A 21,508-nucleotide genomic window follows, 5' to 3' on the forward strand; every position below is an offset into this window, starting at 1 on the left:
TACAGATAAGATTTTTGTGTTGTCGGGTCAGCTCCTCTAAAGCCATTTGAACAGAGCAAATGTCGGGCATTAAGGCGCTGACAGACCAGAAGCCCCGCTGACGGACAGATAAGCTCTGTGTTAAGTAGCGAGAGACCCCAGGGACCACTGATAAACCATTCACTATTAGACAGCTTTTAAACTGGAGATATTACTGTATTTTTATTTTTTATTAAAACAGCCTCTGTCACATGTGGAGCAGTGGTGCATGCCGTAAGCTTTATTGCATGTGCCACATTTGTTGATTTAATCTTGATGAAGACTTGGTTTAGTTCTAGTTAAGCCCAGGTTTAGTTTGGGCTTAGTCCTAATTTTTATGTGGTATGTGTGCAAGAATACAGCCATTATGCACAACAAATCAATAAAGGTGCACTATGTATCTTTTGCAGTGTGTGATCTGCCATTTGCCATTTGCTTGTCTTCAAGGAGATGCTGTAGTTATTTCAGTACAAATTTTTTTATTGCTTAAAAATACCTTGACAAAACATGAATTCTTACTGTACCTTACCACAGATCTGACCTGTAACTGTGCATGGTGGCGCTTCAGCCTGCCTCTATGGAAACTGATATGTTAAATGCCATACTGTGGAGCATTGAAAACAAAGGACATATACATAGAGCACCTTTAACTACATCCATTTCAAAGACACACTGCAATCCATTGGGTTAACTGTAATAGTTGTACTACTACTACCATCATATCTACCACTACTATTAATATCAATAGTACTAAGGTAAGAGTGCTACCCGAGCTTTTATAGATATTTTTAAGCAGAATAATATTAAACATAACAACTTGAGAATTTTATTATTCAAGCCGTCCATCCAGTTGGACTATTACAGACTCTTAGCTGTAAAACTGCTCTGTAGTTTGTCCTGAAATAAAATAGGAGTAAATGATGCGTGTGTAATGTAGAGGTGGTAAAAAATGTTTTTGGGACTAAGGCTACGGCAGGTTACGAAAGAAAAAGCTGAACGAAGGGTCCATGTTGGTGTTCACACGGTCGCCCAGTTTCCAACAAGGCTCATAGGCTCCTGGTCCTGGGGTGTTCTGAAATAAAAAAGAGAAATCAATTTACAATAATTTCTGAGCAATGATTTACACATTTATGGTTTGAAGAGTTGCTTTGAGTCTTGTTCTTCTAGTTGAGTTGCTCTTATAGTTGTGAGGTAAAACCAACATCGAGCAACATCCAATCTGCTTTATTTGTATGTTAGATTTTATAATGATAGATGATAGTTGGCAAAGTGCTGCACATAACTGCAATGTAAAAAAGTAAACATTAGAAGAACATTTTTGCATTGTGATGACTAGTTCTCAACCCCATTTTATACTCATATGTGGCATGAATTTGACACAAAATCAAATTCATTCTTAAATTCCCCTTTATTGCTTTGGCCTTTGTTCCTATAGCGTCAGTAAAACCATAAGCCATCTCATCTCAGCCTCACCTTCTACTCTTCACCACCACCACAATGTTTGGCCATCATATCTATCCTAGTCTTCTTTGCATCATTGGCATTTATAACCTTCCAGACTGTAAGCTCATCACTTTACACCATAGACTGTATATAAATGGACATTGCTAAACTGCTAGCCGCCGCTTTCCAAATAGGAAGTGATCATGGGCGTACTTCTGGCTCCAACGAAAACCTGCTGCTGTTGGGCTCGTTTTTTTGCTATGACGCTATGACGTTACATTCCCTTAGTCCACTTCTTTATACAGTCTAGGATTTACACTGTACATTCAATAAACACGTATACTGTATATAATATATTTTATGGCACTACGTTTATCTCATATTTATCATGTCATTTTGATGCGTACCAACACCGACAGGGACTGTATGGTTTAAACAATGCTATAACCAAACAAATAGTACGCCTATACATCTATATTTAAGTCTGCAGAGCATGTTAAGAAGGTTACGTCACACGGTTTTAATTGCATTTCTTTGAAGCAACCAAAGCCTAAGCCTCTGCATCCGCGTAACAGCAGCATGTAACACCTTCCCATGTGTACATTAACACAATGTATAGCAAGAAATCAAACTAGTATGGTAGTATAATAAAACTGTTCTAGTGATAAAATAAATCAGCAACCTATTTTTACAGTAATAAATTGTAAATGTTGCTTCTATTTGCATCTAAATTGTGCATATGGACTTTGAATAGTATTATCTGCTGTTTCTAGTCATTCTTTTGCAGTTCTAGTTCTTGGTATAGGCGTAGCTTTGTGGCCAAAAATGTAAAAAAAACTGGGTGTGTCCTGTTTCAGTGGTCACGGCCAGTTTCAGGTAGTTGATGACATCACACGCCTCTGACCTGATTACTGACAGGTGTTTCTGATTACAACATCTGATTGGCTGCAGAGGTGGAGTTTGCAGTGTGGATACCTGTTACTAATTTCAGTGTTTCTATTACCTCCAGACCCCGCCCCTCCTCCCCCTGCACTCTCCCCGTTAGTCCTTCAGGCACTGCCCAGTTTATCAGCTCTATTTAACATGTGGTTTTGGGTGGAGTTTAAGTGTTTTGTTCTGCTTTAAAGGTGCACTGCGAACTATTGTCACATATCCAACTCCATGGAGACAACCAATTGATGCCACCAGGTTAAGTTACGGATAGATCTCTGGAGAGGCAACCCCGCACACAGAAAGAATGCATTTTTTCCAATGTATTTTTAGCAGTAAAAACGAAATATTTAAATAAATGCAAGCTAGATAAGTCAAGTCATACTGCAAATGTTACATAGAGCACTGTTAAAAAAAGAGAAAAAAAAACATATCTTATTTCTATTTTAGATCTACTTTCTCTTCTCATTTTATTTTCATGAAAACAACAACAAAAATTTCAAATCCCATTCTTTTTGTTCACAAATCCACCTCTGTCTGCTCTCAAATAGTCCAACTACAACCCCGGCTTCAGTTTCACTCTACGCTGCATTATGGTATTACTGCACAGTCTGCATTGATCTGTTGTGCTAAAGTGATATCTGTAGTACTCACCGGGTGGACGTAGTGTAGGCGCGGCACAGTGGATTTGAAGCTGGATGTGATGGTGGTTCCTGGGCTGGTCTCTGGGCTGTACTCACACGGGGAGGGTCCGGCCTTCTGCAGGGTGACCGGAGGAGAGATTTGTTATCGACAGCTCATTGATTCTCAGGTCAAAACTCATTATGGCAGGGCTGCGATTTGCATGTTAGGTCATTAGCATGTCCATGGACGCTTTCAATGCTTCCTGTTTGCTCATTGTCCTGGTGAATTGGTTTAAGTATTTGAGAAAGTCATTCACTATAAATCGCTAAAAATGAGCAAATGTATTTAAAATAATTTGTTGAGGTTTATTCATATTTGTGACTGTTACAGCAGGGGTTCCTTAAAGTTTCCGTCCCCCAAAATAACAACACGAATTTCATAGTCAAAATATTGAATCCGATTTAATGTTGCTCATGTGAGTAGTTTATTGTGTAATTGGAAAACAAAATTAAATAAAGTGTCATAACTCATGACTCCTACTTTGGGTACAAGAATATGGAACCCAGGATGATTTGGTAATGCAAGAAAACCAACCACTTTGCCAGGAATCTGCCTTTTTGACAGATACTCAGTAATAAAATGCTAGATAGATATATTTAATTTAGGAACTATGTCTCTTGGCTGGCCTGGGAACGCCTTGGGGTCCCACCAAAGGAGCTGGAGGACGTGTCTGGGGTGAGGGAAGTCTGGGAGTCCCTGCTTAGACTGCTGCCCCCACGACCTGGCCCCGGATAAGCGGAAGAAAATGGATGGATGGATATATTTAATACCATCACCATACTCATACATCAACATTCCAGGCAAAGTATTACCCTCTCCATGGAGACAAACAGGAAATGGATCGCCACCAGAGAAGTTACATCAACACTCACCGCTCACATTAGGATAGAAATTGAGAAACAGATTTAAAACATGATGTAGACCTACAGGTTTACTTTGATCAAATTGTGTATTTTTAAGTAAAATTATATGTTACTTCCCACCTCTGTTCCTTTTAGTGGCAGCAATTTGGCATTAATGACTTCCTGGATACGGTGTTTTCTTTACCATTAGCATATGGCTACTTTGAAGAGAGATTGTTCCCATATGCTACTCTGCTACTCTTTGGACTGAAGTACACAGCCTTCCAACATTTACATTCAAACAGGACAATGTATCATGTCTTGAAAGGTGTCATATTAATTCATGTAGGGTGCCCTTTGCGGTCAGGACTGTTTTTATTTATGCTTCACTGAGTACAAGTACGTGTTTTAACAATAGAAATGACAAGAAATTAATAAGTGATCTGAATTCAAATAATTTAAACAGTTTATGCAGTCATATAACTTATTCATCCCTGGAGCCTTGCCTCATCGAAAAGCATTGTCCCAAACTCTTAGCAAACACTTCCAGTTCTCTTCTACCATGCAGTGCTGTTGCTTAGGAGCCAGTTTGTTTGTTCTGCCCAGAGTCACATTTCAGTCTCCTTTTGTTTGGTGCATTTTAAATAGTCATCGGACTCATTGTGCATGCAGCAGTATTGATCAAAGCAGCCATTTTAACCACTCCAATAAAACACTAGACCTCATGTGTTTGTTATTCCAAACCGGTGCATTCAATAGGGATTATACCACCACATGTACATTGTGCCATTACCAAAGGGATTGATTCTTTCATCTCCGGACATATGGTCACAGAACCCAATGTTAAAACCCGCTATGTGAAAGATGCATTGGAAATATATAGCGCTAAAGCTATTTGGAGTCCCTGCTATAGGTCTATGACATATGTTTAATGTCTGTAAGAGGCAGCTTATGTTGTGTTTTTTCATGTAATCCATATCATGACTGTATTAGAATAATACAATACATACAATATAATACAATAGTCATGTGTTACTTCTACTATTAATACTGTTCTATTTAAACAGTCTAACCTTTGGTATAACTCGTATTTAGAGAAAACATATTCACAAATATAACTACTTAGAGTCATTTATTTGAAACTGAATTGATTGAAAATAATTTGATACCAGTCCCATTATGAGCAAGCTATATAAAGTTATAAAATGCTTTAGGTTAGTCAAAGGATTGAGAAGTTTTGGTTTCTTCTTCTCATTCTCACACAAACATATTTATACAAAAATCCACTATGTTTCATTTAGCTGACCTTTTTCTGAACGTTACAAAACCAAAACATAGAATTAAAGTGTAAGTCTATAATTTTACTTAAACGCTATGCAGCAGCAATTTAATTATTCTACTCATGATATAAATTTTCTTATACCCTAGTTAATCATTAATAATAAGGCCTTATAGTCTTATACATGGCTTGTAGTTTGCTCAAGACACTAACAACACAATGCATGATTTATTTAGCCGCAGTTGCCCTGAGGTAGACTGAAGGAGGCCTACAGCTTCTCTGACCACCACCAATACTTCACTCACACACTACATTCATACATTGGCGATTAGGGTGAATTGTCTTGCCCAAGGACACAATGAAGAATGTTGGAACTGGAATTAAACTGTCAATGTTGGTCATTTGAGCTGTAATGTACGACAGCGGGTCTAAAATGTTTCAATACTATAAGAGAATTTGGTTTTCTGAGCACCAGATCTATACCAGGTCTGTGGCGTTTTCCCCATTCAAAAGATATAATGTTTTGTTTTGAATTGTTAATCACTATGGCAACTGGCATAATATGTTATCACTCTGAAACCCATGGATAATAGGGCCATTTCAGTTCTAAACTAGGGCCAAACATGAGTACATCACTGCAGTAATTCTAACCCAGAATACACACAAAAGAGGACAAAACTGTGAATAAAAGTGACGAATAATCTTTAATTGCAGAGAACCTCATGTACCAGTAGAAGGTGCTGTGTACCAACAGTGAAACATGTACCACAGCTTGAGAACCCCTGCTTGAGCACTTTTGATCTCAGTGCCTTTCACTTCTCCTTACCCACTAACACACATTCAGGCTATAGAAGCAGCACAGTGCCGTGTACAGAAATAGACTAACCTCTTTCTCAGATTGTACACTGCAAAAAAGATGACTTAATTTTATACGTTAGTTCTTGTTTAAAACCAAATTATGAATTGCCAATAGAGTAAAGCAAATCTAAAGTCTTGCCATGGTCTAGCACCAAAGTACATCTCTCTCATGTTAGTGCCTTATGAACCATCTGGGACTCCAAAGACCTCAGGGACCTACTATAGTCCTGATGTAGTCCAGGTTTAGCCCAGGTTTAATCCTGATGTAGTCCTGGTTTAATCCTGATGTAGTCCTGGTTTAGTCCTGATGTAGTCCTGGTTTAGTCCTGACGGAATCCTGGTTTAGTCCTGATGTAGTCCTGATTTAGTCCTGATGTAGTCCTGGTTTAGTCCTGATGTAGTCCTGGTTTAATCCTGATGTAGTCCTGGTTTAGTCCTGACGGAATCCTGGTTTAGTCCTGATGTAGTCCTGGTTTAATCCTGATGTAGTCCTGGTTTAGTCCTGACGGAATCCTGGTTTAGTCCTGATGTAGTCCTGATTTAGTCCTGATGTAGTCCTGGTTTAGTCCTGACGGAATCCTGGTTTAGTCCTGACGGAATCCTGGTTTAGTCCTGATGTAGTCCTGGTTTAATCCTGATGTAGTCCTGGTTTAGTCCTGACGGAATCCTGGTTTAGTCCTGACGGAATCCTGGTTTAGTCCTGATGTAGTCCTGATTTAGTCCTGATGTAGTCCTGGTTTAGTCCTGATGTAGTCCTGGTTTAATCCTGATGTAGTCCTGGTTTAATCCTGATGTAGTCCTGATGTAATCCTGGTTTAGTCCTGATGTAGTCCTGAATTAATCCTGATGTAGTCCTGGTTTAGTCCTGATGTAGTCCTGGTTTAATCCTGATGTAGTCCTGGTTTAGTCCTGATGTAGTCCTGAATTAATCCTGATGTAGTCCTGGATTAATCCTGATGTAGTCCTGGTTTAATCCTGATGTAGTCCTGGATTAGTCCTGGTTCAGTCCTGGCCTCTTGCTGGTGCCCAGAGTCAGGACTAAACTTGGGGAATCTGCATTTCAGTTTCATGCAGCTAAAACCTTCCCAGTCTCACATCTTCCTAAAGACAATGTCTAAATCCAGACTCAAAACAGATATAGTTGTGTATATGACTGAAAGGATTTTATTAATTGTTAAAATAAGTAAGCACATTTTATAATCATCATTTACATTTTTTGTTTGTTTCATTTTGTACAATGACAGGTCAGTTTCAATCTAAAACTCCTTCCTTTGGGGATATACTTAGTAAACTCAGGTTAGGATAAAGTCCAGAGCTTCAAGGCATTTCCTTCAAATTAAAAATGTCCTCTGGATGGGAGCCAAAGCATCTTGATCACAAAAACAATGTCCTTATGACCACCCTTGAAACAATCTTTACACATATTTTGTATTAGAAAATAAATTCGGATAAGAAAAATTTTAAAGCCTCTACCTCACATAACCAGTTACCTCATCAAAACTACTTAATATACCAAAATAAGAGACTAGATATTTACATTTTGCAGTGTAGACAGAGGTGGATATCTGGTCTCATCCCAGCTAATTCTTAAAATATATTGTGATTAAATTAGTGCACACAGGGCATGGTTGTTTTATGTATATATTTTAACATACTGTACAAATTTGGTATATAGGTTTAATGCCAGATGCCTTCCCCTTTACTATATTTGTCATAACTTGAGACCAACAAAAATATTCCACCTGTTAGATAAGATAATTGTCAACATGTAGTATACAGGCATTGTGTATTATGCCCTCTGTAAAATTGGCGTAGCATTTTTGCCATTGACTGCAGTTTTGAAGTTCACCTATTGCCCGTTGAAGTATTTTTAACAGAGACTAGATCTTCACATTTTGCAGTGCAGAGCGAGGAGGGCGTCTGTTCCCATCCCAGCTGCCTCAGTGCTACTGTTACAGCCATTTGATCCACGGCTCAGTCCAAAGCCCATACGAGCGACCAGCGGAGGTGTTAATGCAGGTGTATGTGGCGGCACTATTCCATTTTGGATGCCATTGTTCAAACTGTGAATAACTATAACCAAGTGTGGGGAGTTTGAATAACACACCTGGCCTGGTTTCTCAATGTAGCTCAGTGTAAGACGTGAGATATGGGCACAAGTTTGAGAAGTGTCAGCTGTAACATGAGAAACAGCAGTATTTTTATAAGCACTGGATTTATTGTGAAAGATAGAAGAGATATAATATTAAAACTGTAACATCTGTCTTTTAAATCTGCATTTAGAAGTTTTGTCTGTATTAGTTTTAATTGCTAATTGCTAGTTATTTAAAGATGCACTATGTAACTTTTCTCCTGGAGGGTTCGCCGCATGCTTATCTACCAGTCCAAGTTACAGGTAAGTCCGAGTTACAGGTAAGCTCTGTGGAGAGGCAACCCCACTTATACAAATAATGCATGTTTTTCAAGGTATTTTTAGCAACAGAAACATGTAGTTGACTAAAAAGTTCAATGCCGTACTGTGGAACATTCCAGTTGTCTCTTGGAACTAAGTAGATGGCAGACCCCGAACCAGAAAAATTGCATACTGCATCTTTAACATACTCACAAAGCCCATTCATGGGTTTCAGAGTGATAAGAATTGCCGTTGCTATAGCAATTAACAATTTACAATAATTTTTAATGATCTAAAGTCCTCAAAATGTCACCTTTAAAAAGAAAGCTGAAACCTATGAGTAGCACGAGATCTGGAGCACTGTACTGCAATTGCTCACTGCTCCTGAAAGGTTGTTCCACCAGAGCTGAAGGATGGGTCAAATGCAGAGGACAAACTTCCCCTCCCCCAATCCTTCCTTCCCTTCATATCCTTTCATGAAATAACAAGATGGATAAAACGTATTGCTCAGAGACACAACGACGGAAAACACTAGTCAGAGCCGAGATCAAACCATCAAACTCTAAATATTTATAAAACCTCTTGGGCAAAAGTGTAATTGAATTGGGATTCACAGTTCCTCTGGGGGGAGGGGAGACAGCAGGTGTGTGGGCTGCCTCAGACACAGACGGATGTTCATTCACTCGAGAATATCAGGATTATAACTCAAACAGGCTTGAACCTCAGTGGACACTTTGTTCTCTCCAAACGGCACGTGGACTCCATATAACAAAAAAATGAAAAAAATTTAATGAATCTGGGACACTTCACAGTCCAGGGATGGCAAAATGTAATGAAATCAGGAAATCAAATTTGGATCTGTTTTTGTTGTTGTTTTAAATGTGTGGCTGTGTTCACACTTGTTCTGGTTTGGTCCTAGTTTGATGCTTGTTTAGCCCTGGTGAAGTAGACTTGGTTTGGTTCTGTTTCAGTCCTGGTTTAGTCCTGGTCTAGGTCTGATTTAGTTGCAAGTCTCGTCCCACTTTAGTCCACATTTTGAGATGGCAACATTCACAGGAAATAATTTGGGATTTTTGTTTAAATTGCATTGCCATTCAAAATAGTGTTCTCCATGTCATTACTCTATGTATATTTTTTAACATAGTGACTTTTCCTTATGGGTATTATAAAGCAATGATCAGGTATGTGGGTTTAATATCAGAAACCCTCCATTTTGCTATATTTGTCATAAAAGATTATACTTGAAGATTATTGTCCACATATAGTGAACAGTCCCTGACATAACACTTTTGCTATAGACCACAGTTAAGTTAATCTACTGCCTTTTGAACAAACACAAGACTCACTCACGGTTTAGTCGATTTAAACTAGTTAATCCTTTGGTAGGATACAAGTTGTAGGATTCAGTAGGTGCTTTTCTAAATAATGACTTGAATTGAGACAAGTTCAGAACAGTATGTCCTTGCACTTTCTATTTTAATTGCGTGATCACATTAATTCTTTGAGGAAGACATACTCTGACTCATACACCTTTTATAGCACCTCACTGAATATTGATAAAGAAGAATGAAGACAGAATTTAAATACCTAAAGCTGCACTGGCAAAATGGTATAAATGGTATAAATGGTATTGGCAAGTTCTATTTTAGTTTTAGCACAGATGCCTATCATTGTAATGACTATAAACATGGTCAGTTAAAGCAATACAAATCAAAATATGAAGTAATAGCATGGTAATAGGGTGTAATTAATAGTAAGTAAGTAACTAAAAGCAGTATTTAATCACATATCTTATAACTTAGTAGTACAATATCCTTAAGAGTTGCAGCTGAGCCAAACCTTACCTTGCCCAGTTTTGGACCATGAAGTCATGGGCAGTAGGTCAAGTGGGGGTTACAGCTGTACCACTCTGAAAATGTCGGAATCTGGTCTTATCCCAAAAACTAAGCAGATTTGGGCCTGGTTAATAATGGATTGGAGAACACTAAGAATATCAGGTGCTGTAGTGGCGTGGCAGTGACTCATTAACCAACCCCAAATTCATCTGATTGATTCAAACTCAGACCACCGCGTACTGCCTGACAAATCAATCAATATAACTTTAATTGTCCCCAAGAGGCCATTTGTGCCCTTGGGTAAGACACTTCTCATATCTTACCAATCATGTCCGTGTTCGTTAGTGTATGAATGTGTGTTTGTGAGAGTGAATCCGGAATAACAAACAGCTACAATGCGTCTATGGTCAAGTCAACTTTCTTCTGTCATTCTATTAGAGGACAGCTGTGGCTTCAGAAGTAATTTTACTACCAAACAGTGAGAATTGAATGAATAATGTTTGTATGTGTAACGAGTGAGCACCAAATACCAAATTTCTTCTTTAAATACTATAGCAGCTTTTTTTGTAAAGCACTTTATAAAGCTGGCCAAGTCCTGTACACAAACATAGAATAGACAGACTCCAAACACAAATCACAATGCAAGTATTGAAAAGGTGTATATTTAAGAGTGATTTAAAGTGGGGGCTAAACACCTAAATTGCTCCCACAACCACATTTCAAACAGAGCTGTTAAACTGGGCAGAACCTGGAGGACTGAAGAGGAGAGTGAGGGGAGAGGAGGGTTGGGAGGAGGGGGTTTAAGGAAGAGTGTGATCGGTTTAAAAAGTATCCACACTTCAGACTCCGCCCCTGCAGTGAGGTGTTTGTAATCAGAAGTGAGGGCAGTCTTTCGTGATATCACCAACTACTAGAAATTGTGAAAACCACTGAAGGTAGCACACACTTTGGTTAAGCCGTTTTTGACCAGAAAGCTGACTAGAAATGTATTACTATTAAAACTCCATATAGTCAGACAAGTAGTGAAAAAAATGTTGTGTCCAGGTCCAATTTAAAAGTGGGCAGAGACTCAATAATACAGTTGTGGTAGATTGTGTAAGCCAATACAGGTCACAAGCATCAAGATACCACCACCCCATCAATATGAATTACCCTGGGACAGCTGGTGCTAATGTATTACAAGACAAGGCAGTGTATTTGTCCCATTAATTTGTCTTGGGAATCACATACAGTCTCCTTGGACAATGACTGCAAACTGCTGCATGTTTTTAGCTGCTTAACCTTTGACAATAATCGTGTGGTAAGAGCCGCACTGACAGGCCGATGGGCACAAAAACACCATAATAACTCCCCCAGGATTTCTTAGCGCCTTTGCTTCTCCGTCAATAGTCTGCAGCTGCCAGTCCGGCTCACATGTCCACTCTGTAAGACCACCAGCGCTTCTCAATCTGAGGGGCAGGTGCTACTGGTACGTGGTAGTTTATCGCATATATAGTGAGACGATGATGAGACAAGCAATACATATTTTAATAATTTTCTCTAATACATGTTTTTGTGTATAAATGTCACTTTACTGATGAAAAGCACTGATTACTGATTAAATATAAGCTAGTTACTTCCTGTATGTTTATGGTAATACTACAAGCATAAAGTATTATTTGCATTACCAATTTTTGTTCAGCATGTTTTAGACTAGGACTGGGCAATTTGGAGATAAAAATCTAATTGTGATCTTATCCCTATGACGATCTGCTATTTTGGTAAAACACTGTGATTCCCTGCTTTTTTTGTTTAATGCCGCTCTATGGACAAAAGAACAACACATTCCACCACCCACTTCTCCTATTGGTCAGCCTTATTTTTGCTCTGAGTGAGTGACAGGTGGATTTAACCAATCACAGTGAAGAGAAAAATTTCAGAAACAGCAGATAGTTTTATTTACCTCTTAAAGACTCTTAACATTATTTATTTATTTATTTTAGAAGGTACCATGTACGATTAGAGCATAAACGTTGCCATTTGATGCGTTGTATGAGCGTTAGCCTTGGGCTAATTCACATCTGTAGTCCCCTGGCAGAGGAAAAAAACAACCCACAAACATTTGTCACAGACAAGTGACAAGTTAAAAAAAAAAAAGTATGCATGCATTAGAAACTACCACAACCTTCCATACGCAGACAAACACATTCATACAGATACAGAACCATTTGAGCTTAGGACCTAAAGAGGTAAATGGTTAAAGTTTTAGGTGCTCTTTAAGTGATTTTTAGTTCAGTCTTAAAACCTTTGATTGTGACACATGACTTTATGGAGTCAGGCAGCATGTTCCACTCTGGAGTGGCCCGAAAAAGCTGATTGCCCAAAGATGGAGTGACAGAAAGGTATTATACAGTCATGCAGAGAGGGTATTCTTGTGGATCGCACTATAGTCCTTCAAACAGTCAGAAGCCAAGCCCGAATCTTGAAAACCAGGCGCCAGCCTGTCGCCAGCAAAAGTTGAAAAAATAAGAACATTCATAAATGTTCTGGCTGCTTCCATGGACAGACATGGTCTAATATGTCTGAAGTTAGCCATGCGATATTTGTTTTTTGTCATGTTCTTGATGTTTGTTTTTTTTGTTTTGTTTGTTGTGTTAAAGATACTAAGAAAACACGAATTGTGAACAAATCTAAATAGTGATGTGATTCTGAGAAAATTGTGTCCCCCTCTACTAATTTAGACTATGTTGGCCCACCATAGTTTCCTCCACTACATGGTCTATTACTAGGGCATGACATGATTTAGTAGACCTAGTTATATTATACTGCTATTTTGCTACGCTAAATTGACTTATGAGCTTCTGTTCATGTTATAATGGCTCTTCTTCATCATTATCTTGCAGAGTTTTTGAGTAATGCATCCATGTTTCAATTTGAATATTCCTGCTTTGTCCTGCATTCGAGGCACCAGAGCTTGGAAAATGTCAGTTTACACCTATCTCATGTCCCCGCCCACTGCCCTGTGAGGTTTTTGTTTGTTTGTTTTGCTTGTTGGTTGCTTTGTCTTTTTACCTGTTTAATATTTAATGGCATAAGGGTTAGGTTGCAGCACACCTGGCATGTTACCTGCCGGCTGTGAGATCAAGTACCATTTCCTGAATGTCTCTACTCATTCTCCACCCCAGTGCATGTTATGCTGTCTAGAAATCAATCATGTAGCTCAAATAATTAACTCACTAATTTATGTAACATATTTATTTTTTTAAGTAGCAACCAGTAAGATAATAATGGCCAAAAACATGATACCTGCCAAAATGTATTTTTTTATTAGAAATGTGCAAATAATACATTTTGTCATGATGCCTGCATTATCTGTCTCCCTGTGTGCTTTCCCCTCCCTCACCTGTCTGAGCCTGGAGCTGGGCGGAGTTCCTGGCTCCTCCCGCGCGCACCTGGAGCGCATCAGCGCAATTACCTCCACCTGCTGCAGAGCATAAGTGAGCCAGGACCAGACACTTGGTGCGAGATTGTCTGCGTATCAACATCCTGTTCGGTGCCAGATCCTATGCGTGTCTTCATCCTGCTTGTTGGACCGTCCCTGCTCCGACCCTGCTTCAACCCTGCTTCCCAGCCCTGGTACTGTCTTGGCTTATCTCTGCACTCCACGTCACTGGACCCTGGCTTGCACTCTGCTCCCTGCCCTGGTGCTGCCCGCATCGTTGTCTCCGCTGCACTCCACGTTCCGCTCCTGGATCCTGGCCCGCACCTGGCCTCCTGCTCATCACCAGATCAACCCTTGTTTCTGTAATATTGTGTCACTTCTGTAAATAAACACTGTAAATCTGCCCCGAGTCTGCACTCCTTGGTCCGCACCTGCACGTGACGTTACGACACATTTATAATTTTGAAAAACAAAGGGAATTCAAACAACTATAATGAAGGAGACAAGGTGCTATGCTGTATTTCTAACTGAATGGTAACACTAAATACTAAATGCAACTTAGGAAATAAAATAAATAATAAAAAAACAGGAGTAAATTTCACTACAAATTGAAAAAAGGTTATATTTAGCCTATCGACAGGCATTTCTAATATAATGGCAAGTCCGTTATCTGTTACTGCCTCTTTAGTCCCGTTCTTGTTTAGCCCTATATTGAGACCTTCCTAGTTCTATATATGGTTTTACAGTGCTGTAGTATCTCATGGACAGTGGATTCATGACCTGCCGCACTGCTGCAACTTGAACCAGAGCCGACTGCAGAGCCATAACCATAACTGTGAGCAGACGGGATCGCTTTCTCCCTCTGCTCATGCTTCAGGTTCTGCTCCTCTGCATTAGGTAACACCAGCAGAGCACCGGGGAAATGTAGTAGCCACTCACCGCGTCCAAATGTGACTAATCATGAGTCATGTTTCAGGCATAAAAATACATACAACAGATGTAGATGTACCGCTATGTCCAGTCCTGTGTGTCTCTAATAAGGATGAGGAATAAATACAACCAGGAAGATTGTACTTATGGTTTTATTACTGGACTGATGCTTTTGAATAGCTAAACATTACTTTTACCTAATGTTTCTTCTTGGATTTGTGTAAAGTGTACGTGGGGACTAAACACAAATTTCCACAAACTTTCTCATATTTGCTCACCTCTCTTCTCTCTGTGCATACATTGACTCATCTCTGAAAGCTTTGGTGCCCTAAGTTCAGACTTTTTGGACTTGAGTGTCCATTTCCAGATTAAGTTATCTTTTTATAGATCATAAACTTAATGTGGAAAGTCACGTACGCACACTTTATAAATGAGACCCCAGAACTGTGACGCACCTTTGAGTGTGAAGTTGTTTTATGCTGAGGGATATTCTGTAAGCTTCTTTTGAAAGTTGTTTTAATTAAAAATGAACAGGATAAAAGTATGTGATAGATTAGGGGAAAAAAGTTATACATTTTCTGCTACATTTTTTGAGTAATTATTCACCTGTCCAAATGTGACTAATCATGAGTCATGTTTCAGACATAAAAATACATACAACAGATGTAGATGCACCACTATCCAGTCCTGTGTGTCTCTAATGAGGATGAAGCATAGACTCAACTAGGAAAACTATATTTATGGCTTTATTGACTGATACTTTCAAATAACGGTATTATTTTTACCTTACTTCTTATTCCTGTTTTGGTCTGTCCTGAACTGCGAAGCGTCGTTGAGTGTCATAAAAAGCAATATAAATGTTGTGTTGTAATTATTATGATCAGTCATCACAGCATGTTATACCCTTGACTCTCAATCAATTACCCTTGCAGAAATTCATATAAATCTCTCTCCCCTCCCTCAAAGTGCCAAAGTGTGACAATGGATCAGTGATTAGAGCAGTGGTCACCCAACCTGAAGGTCAAAGGGTTGATTTCTGCTCGGACCAAGTTCTGGGATTGTATCTTTACGCAAAACACTTCACCCACTTTGCTATTATGAAAGTGGCTTGATGTTTTTTTCTCATTTCAGACAACATTTAGAAGAACACATGCATTCTCTCACTTATCTGAATATAAAAATTTGACTTATAATTTACAGTAGTTGCACCTTGTGGGCACCTGCCGAGAAGAAGCCTCTGGAACAGTTCCCAATTTCTTTCCTGTGAATGTTGCTTAATCTGTTGTCTGTTTTTGTCCAATGACTGTTTCACTGTTTAATTGTCTCCCTTTCTGTTTCATAAATCTACAGTTTTGTTCACGGCACTGTACCTGATTTTTGTGTCTGATTCTTAAAAATGTGAAAAACATACTGTAACTAGTTTCGGTTTGCAACAGATATTCACTACAATGAGTTTATAAGCACTTCCCTCTTATGAGATGACATAATGCTTTATAATTAGATGCAGCAGATAAATTTTGACGTCAAGAGCAGTTTATACAATATATCTGTACTGGCGCAAGACAAATTTTGCTCAAATACATGGGTGAAAAAATGGTACAGACCCTTTAAGCCCCACGAGGCAACTGCTGTTATGATTTTGGGTTATACAAACATAAACTGAAACTTACAATGCTATTAAAATATATATAGTATCTTACAGAAAGGTAAAAGCCAAAAGTAAAATCTGTCAAATGGACAAAAAAGTAGTTTTACTTCTACAACTTTTTTTGTCCAGCTGACAGATTTTACTTTTGGCTTTTACTATGGATCAGACCTGGATGACTGAGGGATTACACAGACGTCTTACAAAAAGATCTCATCAATTCAAGATCCTGCATGGACTTGGTAAAATTAGTGCAGACGGGTTGTAACCAAAGCCTATTGAAAGTCTATTGTGCTCAAGTCTTTTTGTCTTGAATGGAAACACTGAACGGTCTGAATAAGTTGGTCGTGGTAGAGACGAGATACTTACAGGAGGAAAGGTGACCCGCTGGACGGTCGAGCGAAACATCACATGCCTGAAATGGGAGGAGAGAGAAGCAGTGATAGGACCATGCATTTTCAGTAGGGTTGTAGTCGACTAAAGAAATACTTAATTAGTCGATAAAAGGGGGGCGTGGCAAAAGCTCTCAAGACCATGAAGTATCCCTAGGTACCCGACCCAAACTGCACTCACAAGAAAGTACTATAAAACAATGCATTTATATAAAGACAGATTAAACTCAACACGAATTATGAGTTCAATCCGCCTTTTTACGTATAAATAAAAATGCCTGACGAAGGCCTAGTTGCCGAAACGTTGCTGCTCCACTGTAAATAAAACGTTTTGCAAGATAGACAGTGTGCGGGAGTCTTCTATTTTTGATTTTGACAAGCATTATGCACGCCCTCTCCAACGCACCTGGCTTCAAAATACGACGTGCGAAGCATTCTCTTTATCTACGTATAAATTCCAAAAAATACAAAATTTTCAACTAACTCACTCGCTCGCTAACCTCTCCGTTCTAAGTCCTCATAATGTAAAAGAAATGAATCAGCTAATATCCTGGTCAACTAAGACACCATATACAGATTAATCGTGTTTTCAGGTGGGGTAAGATAGAGAGGGGAACGGAGAGGAGCAGGGGATGACTGACTACACTTTGCTGGGATGTGAAAAAGTGAACAAGACTATTTGTGGAGAGCTTACTTGCATGGGACCTTCTCCACTGGTTTGGCTGCAACATCATAATCGCAAGGAGAAGTGTTTAGATCCTGTAAAATAAAATAAGATACAGTTTCAAAATATATTTACTGTAAACTGTATCCAAAACTTTTCTTCTGCAACAATTCACATTTCATCCCTCAGCATGTCCTTGTTCTGTATTTTTTAATGATGTGACAGACAGTAGTAGTTACAATAAATTTTGGATCAAACTAATTATTTTTATTAAAGCGCTTGAACTGTACTTTGATTGTTGAGTCGTGTAAATGCATTTGAGCTCGGACATAATAGGGTTATTTGTCAGTTATAAAAGCAATTCTTCAAGTGTCTTTTATATGTTTTTTTTCTGAGAGGCCATTACTGAGATGAGAGCCAAGGATCTCTGCAATTATCTCTATGCAACCCTTTCAGTGAAGCTTTCTCCATAATTTTGATGTTTCTTGTGCAGTGGGCAGCAACCATGCATTATACTAGTTCTATCAGAGGCATGATCAATGTATTTGGTGATGGCTGACGAATGTTACTTTCTTTGAAACTTTGAATAGATACTGACCAGAGAATACCATACTAGGGCTTCAATAAACCAGGACTAAACCAGGACTAAACCAGTAGTAAACCAGCCCAGGTCTAATAAACCTCTGATGACTAGTGCAGACAGAACACCCTACAAGAGCTGCAATAAACCATGACTAAACCATGACTAAACCAGGACTAAACCAGGACAAAACCAGGACTAAACCAGGACTAAACCAGGACTAAACCAGGATTAAACCAGGACTAAACCAGGGCTAAACCAGGACTAAACCAGGGCTAAACCAGGACTAAACCAGGACAAAACCAGGATAAAACTGGGATTAAACCAGGACTAAACCAGGACAAAACCAGGATTAAACTGGGATTAAACCAGGACTAAACCAGGACTAAACCAGGACTAAACCAGGACAAAACCAGGACAAAACCAGGATTAAACCGGGATTAAACCAGGACTAAACCAGGACTAAACCAGTAGTAAACCAGCCCAGGTCTAATAAACCTCTGATGACTAGTGCAGACAGAACACCCTACAAGAGCTGCAATATACCAGGACTATACCATGACTAAACCATGACTAAACCATGACTAAACCAGGACAAAACCAGGATTAAACGGGGATTAAACCAGGACTAAACCAGGACTAAACCAGGACAAAACCAGGATTAAACCGGGATTAAACCAGGACTAAACCAGGACTAAACCAGGATTAAACCAGGACTAAACCAGGACTAAACCAGGACAAAACCAGGATTAAACTGGGATTAACCCAGGACTAAACCAGGACTAAACCAGGATTAAACCAGGACTAAACCAGGTCTAATGAACCCCTGATAGATACTGAATACTGTAGCCTGAGAACACTCTATAAGAGCTGCAGTAAACCAGAACTAAACCAGGACTTAACCCAGACTAAACCCACATTAAAGCAGAACTAAACCTGGACTAACCTGGATTTAACCAGGATTAAATCAGGGCTAAACCAGTAGTAAACCAGCCCAGGTCTAATAAACCTCTGAGGACTAGTGACTAGTGTGATATTTCAGTTTTTCTTTTTTAATAATTCTGCAAAAAAATTAAACAATTTTGTGTTTCTCTGTCAATATGGGGTGCTGTGTGTACATTAATGAGGAAAAAATGAACTTAAATGATTTTAGAAAATGGCTGCAATATAACAAATAGATAACAGATAGCAGGCACTCCACCAGAAAAGTTACGCAGTGCACCAGTTTGTGTCTCTGTGGGTTAAGATAATGTTATAGTTTGTCATGTTTGTTTTGTATTCACACCTTGTCCCTGATGCCTAAGGTGACATTTTCCGGTCGGGGGCAGTTTTTGAATGAGTACGTCGCATTTCCTTTTAAAGCCTCTTGTGTGAAGTCGACGTGGTTGTAGGCTCCAGGAAGCAGCAGATCTCTTCTCTGCTCATGCAAAATTCGGCCCCTCCTCCCTACGCCTTTAAACCCATAGGTCCTCTGCACGGGGTTCAGCTCACTCTCCTCTATGAAGTCTCTGATGGGGTACAAGCCGGGCAGAGGGGTGTCCTGGGACACATGGGGCATTGTATGAATTCAGAATTGTGTATTGTGCTATGTGAGAGGACAAAGTAGCATAAAACATATAAATGACAAATATATGCAAAATAATAATAATAATAAATTTTTAAATGTTTTTAATACATATATGCATTTTGTCATATGCAATTATTTATTGATTTGAAAATCTGGGGATTGAGAGTTTACTAAACCCTGACAAGAACATATTTTGGTCTTGCAAAGTTTTCCATATTCAACAGTCTATTTCCACACTAGATTGTTGAATTATGATTGTTGTGATTTACTTACAAAGGCTGTGTCAATATATGAAATTTTACATGAAATTCTTAAAAATTGGTTATCTAAATGAACTCTGCTTTGGATTGGCACCAAAGCACATTGTCTTATGACCCCTCTATGTCTGCATTATTTATACATAACACATCAGTCTGCACTGTCCACCCTGCAGGTGATATTAGATAACCACATCCAAACAGAGCACTGCATCAGAGCCAGCTGGTCAGGCAGTGCCAAAGAGCTGGATAAGAGCTTTTAGTTCAGAGTCACACCTACTTTTAATGTCCCCAGCCACCAGCTCCCTCTGCCACACTCATCCAGTCTGTGGTTAGCCTGGAGATAAAGAAGACAGAGGCTTTGTTTACATGCACCTTAAAAATCTGGTCTTTATCTGATTACATCTGATGTGAGTAATCTGTAATCAGAGTAGTCTCTTTCTGATTGTTCACACCTGTGTGACAAGTAAATTACACAAAAAAAGGGCAAACTAATGTTTATGTGACAGTGCACATTAATTAACAAGTGACCAGCATGTAAATGTGCCAGAGCTTCTCATACAAGCTAATTTTCACAACATAACAAGCACAAGTCCATACACAAGACATTAAAGATTATATTGGTATATTAGTACAACTAGAACATACTATAAGCATACATGGTACACAGATTAAAGATAACAAGGCATTAGAAAAAAACATAATCATTGTACTTTGGTTTCCAAATACAATTGTAATCTAAATGATTAACTGGCAATGATAAGATTTCCTTTGTAGTTAGAGGTGCACTATAAATTTTATGGTGAGGCTTTTGCTTGTTCTCATGGACATGTTATAGCTGTTTCAAAAATGTCCCACAGTATATGGCATGAAAGGTATTTATCTCCATGGAGACAGTAGCAGATCAGATCTGTTGAGAGACTATCCCACTCACGGTGGGAATCCATGTTTTTCAATGCCATAATGAGAAGCATTTCATGGGACAGGCAGGTGATGACCCTTCTCCAGAAAAGTACACATTTAAATAAATGTTAAATGAAAACATAATTTCAGTGTTTATTTCTATAGCATTTGAAGCCCTTTTGGCCTTGGTGTTGTATTAAATGTGCTGTATAAATAACATTATTATTTTGTCACATTGGGTTTCTAAAAGTGTTTCTCTCCTCGCAACTTTTTGCCTTATTCTTAGCTCATTCTTGTCTTTTCACACTACTCCTGCTGTCCAAGTGACTTTACAATGCCAAGAATGTGTTGATTCACTTCCCATTAAGTGTCATCCTGCAGCAGAGTCCTGATGAAGCCCCACACACAGTTACTTACCTTATCTGCTGCACTCGCGCCTCTGGACATAGTGCTCTCTTGTTTAGACATTGTGATGTTTTTCCATGGGCCCTGTGGTAGCCATGTGCCTTGTTATCGCTGGGCTGTGGGATCCAGTGTCACCTGAACCACTGTTAAACCAACCACTGTTTCTATAGCAGCGACTCGCTATCGATCAATTTTTCAACAAGCCCAGGCCTCGGCAGCAGTGGTGGAGGGGCTAAATATAGATCGGCTTGACTGAGTAAGACACAGAGGAGAGCTCCAGCTTTGTTGCACCTGTAACATGAGAAATACAGAGGGAAGTGAAAAACAATCCAAATGCATTTAAAGTCTACTATCATTTTTAAAGGCAGAGCAATATCAGCCTGGCTCACACCAGATTGATGTGTGTCACTCTAAAGTGAGCTCAATATTCATCAGTCTGAAATTGCTCCAGAAAAAAGGTCAT

General features: G+C 39.1%; 1 protein-coding gene across 1 annotated transcript; it reads right to left on the reverse strand.

Annotated features, from left to right (window-relative positions):
• Window positions 1–985: 985 nt before the first annotated feature.
• stpg4 (sperm-tail PG-rich repeat containing 4) lies at window positions 986–21,126 on the reverse strand. Its single transcript, XM_033979284.2, has 7 exons — window positions 21,058–21,126; window positions 20,018–20,074; window positions 19,199–19,453; window positions 17,364–17,428; window positions 16,647–16,692; window positions 3,046–3,150; window positions 986–1,090 (listed from the first exon to the last, which is right to left on the reverse strand). Exons 1-7 carry the CDS (start codon window positions 21,106–21,108, stop codon window positions 986–988), a joined length of 684 nt encoding a protein of 227 aa, XP_033835175.2. The 5' UTR covers window positions 21,109–21,126.
• Window positions 21,127–21,508: the final 382 nt, after the last annotated feature.

This window comes from Periophthalmus magnuspinnatus, chromosome 15 (genome assembly GCF_009829125.3).
Source record: "Periophthalmus magnuspinnatus isolate fPerMag1 chromosome 15, fPerMag1.2.pri, whole genome shotgun sequence".
NCBI classification, from domain to species: Eukaryota; Metazoa; Chordata; class Actinopteri; order Gobiiformes; family Gobiidae; genus Periophthalmus; species Periophthalmus magnuspinnatus.

Coding starts and splice junctions, on each gene's coding strand:
- stpg4 (XM_033979284.2), bottom strand. CDS start 21,108: ATGTCTAAACAAGAGAGCACTATGTCCAGAGGCGCGAGTGCAGCAGAT. Junction 20,075..21,057: donor GCGCGAGTGCAGCAGATAAG/GTAAGTAACTGT, acceptor CTTTATCTCCAG/GCTAACCACAGACTGGATGA. Junction 17,429..19,198: donor CCTTAGGCATCAGGGACAAG/GTGTGAATACAA, acceptor TTTATTTTACAG/GATCTAAACACTTCTCCTTG.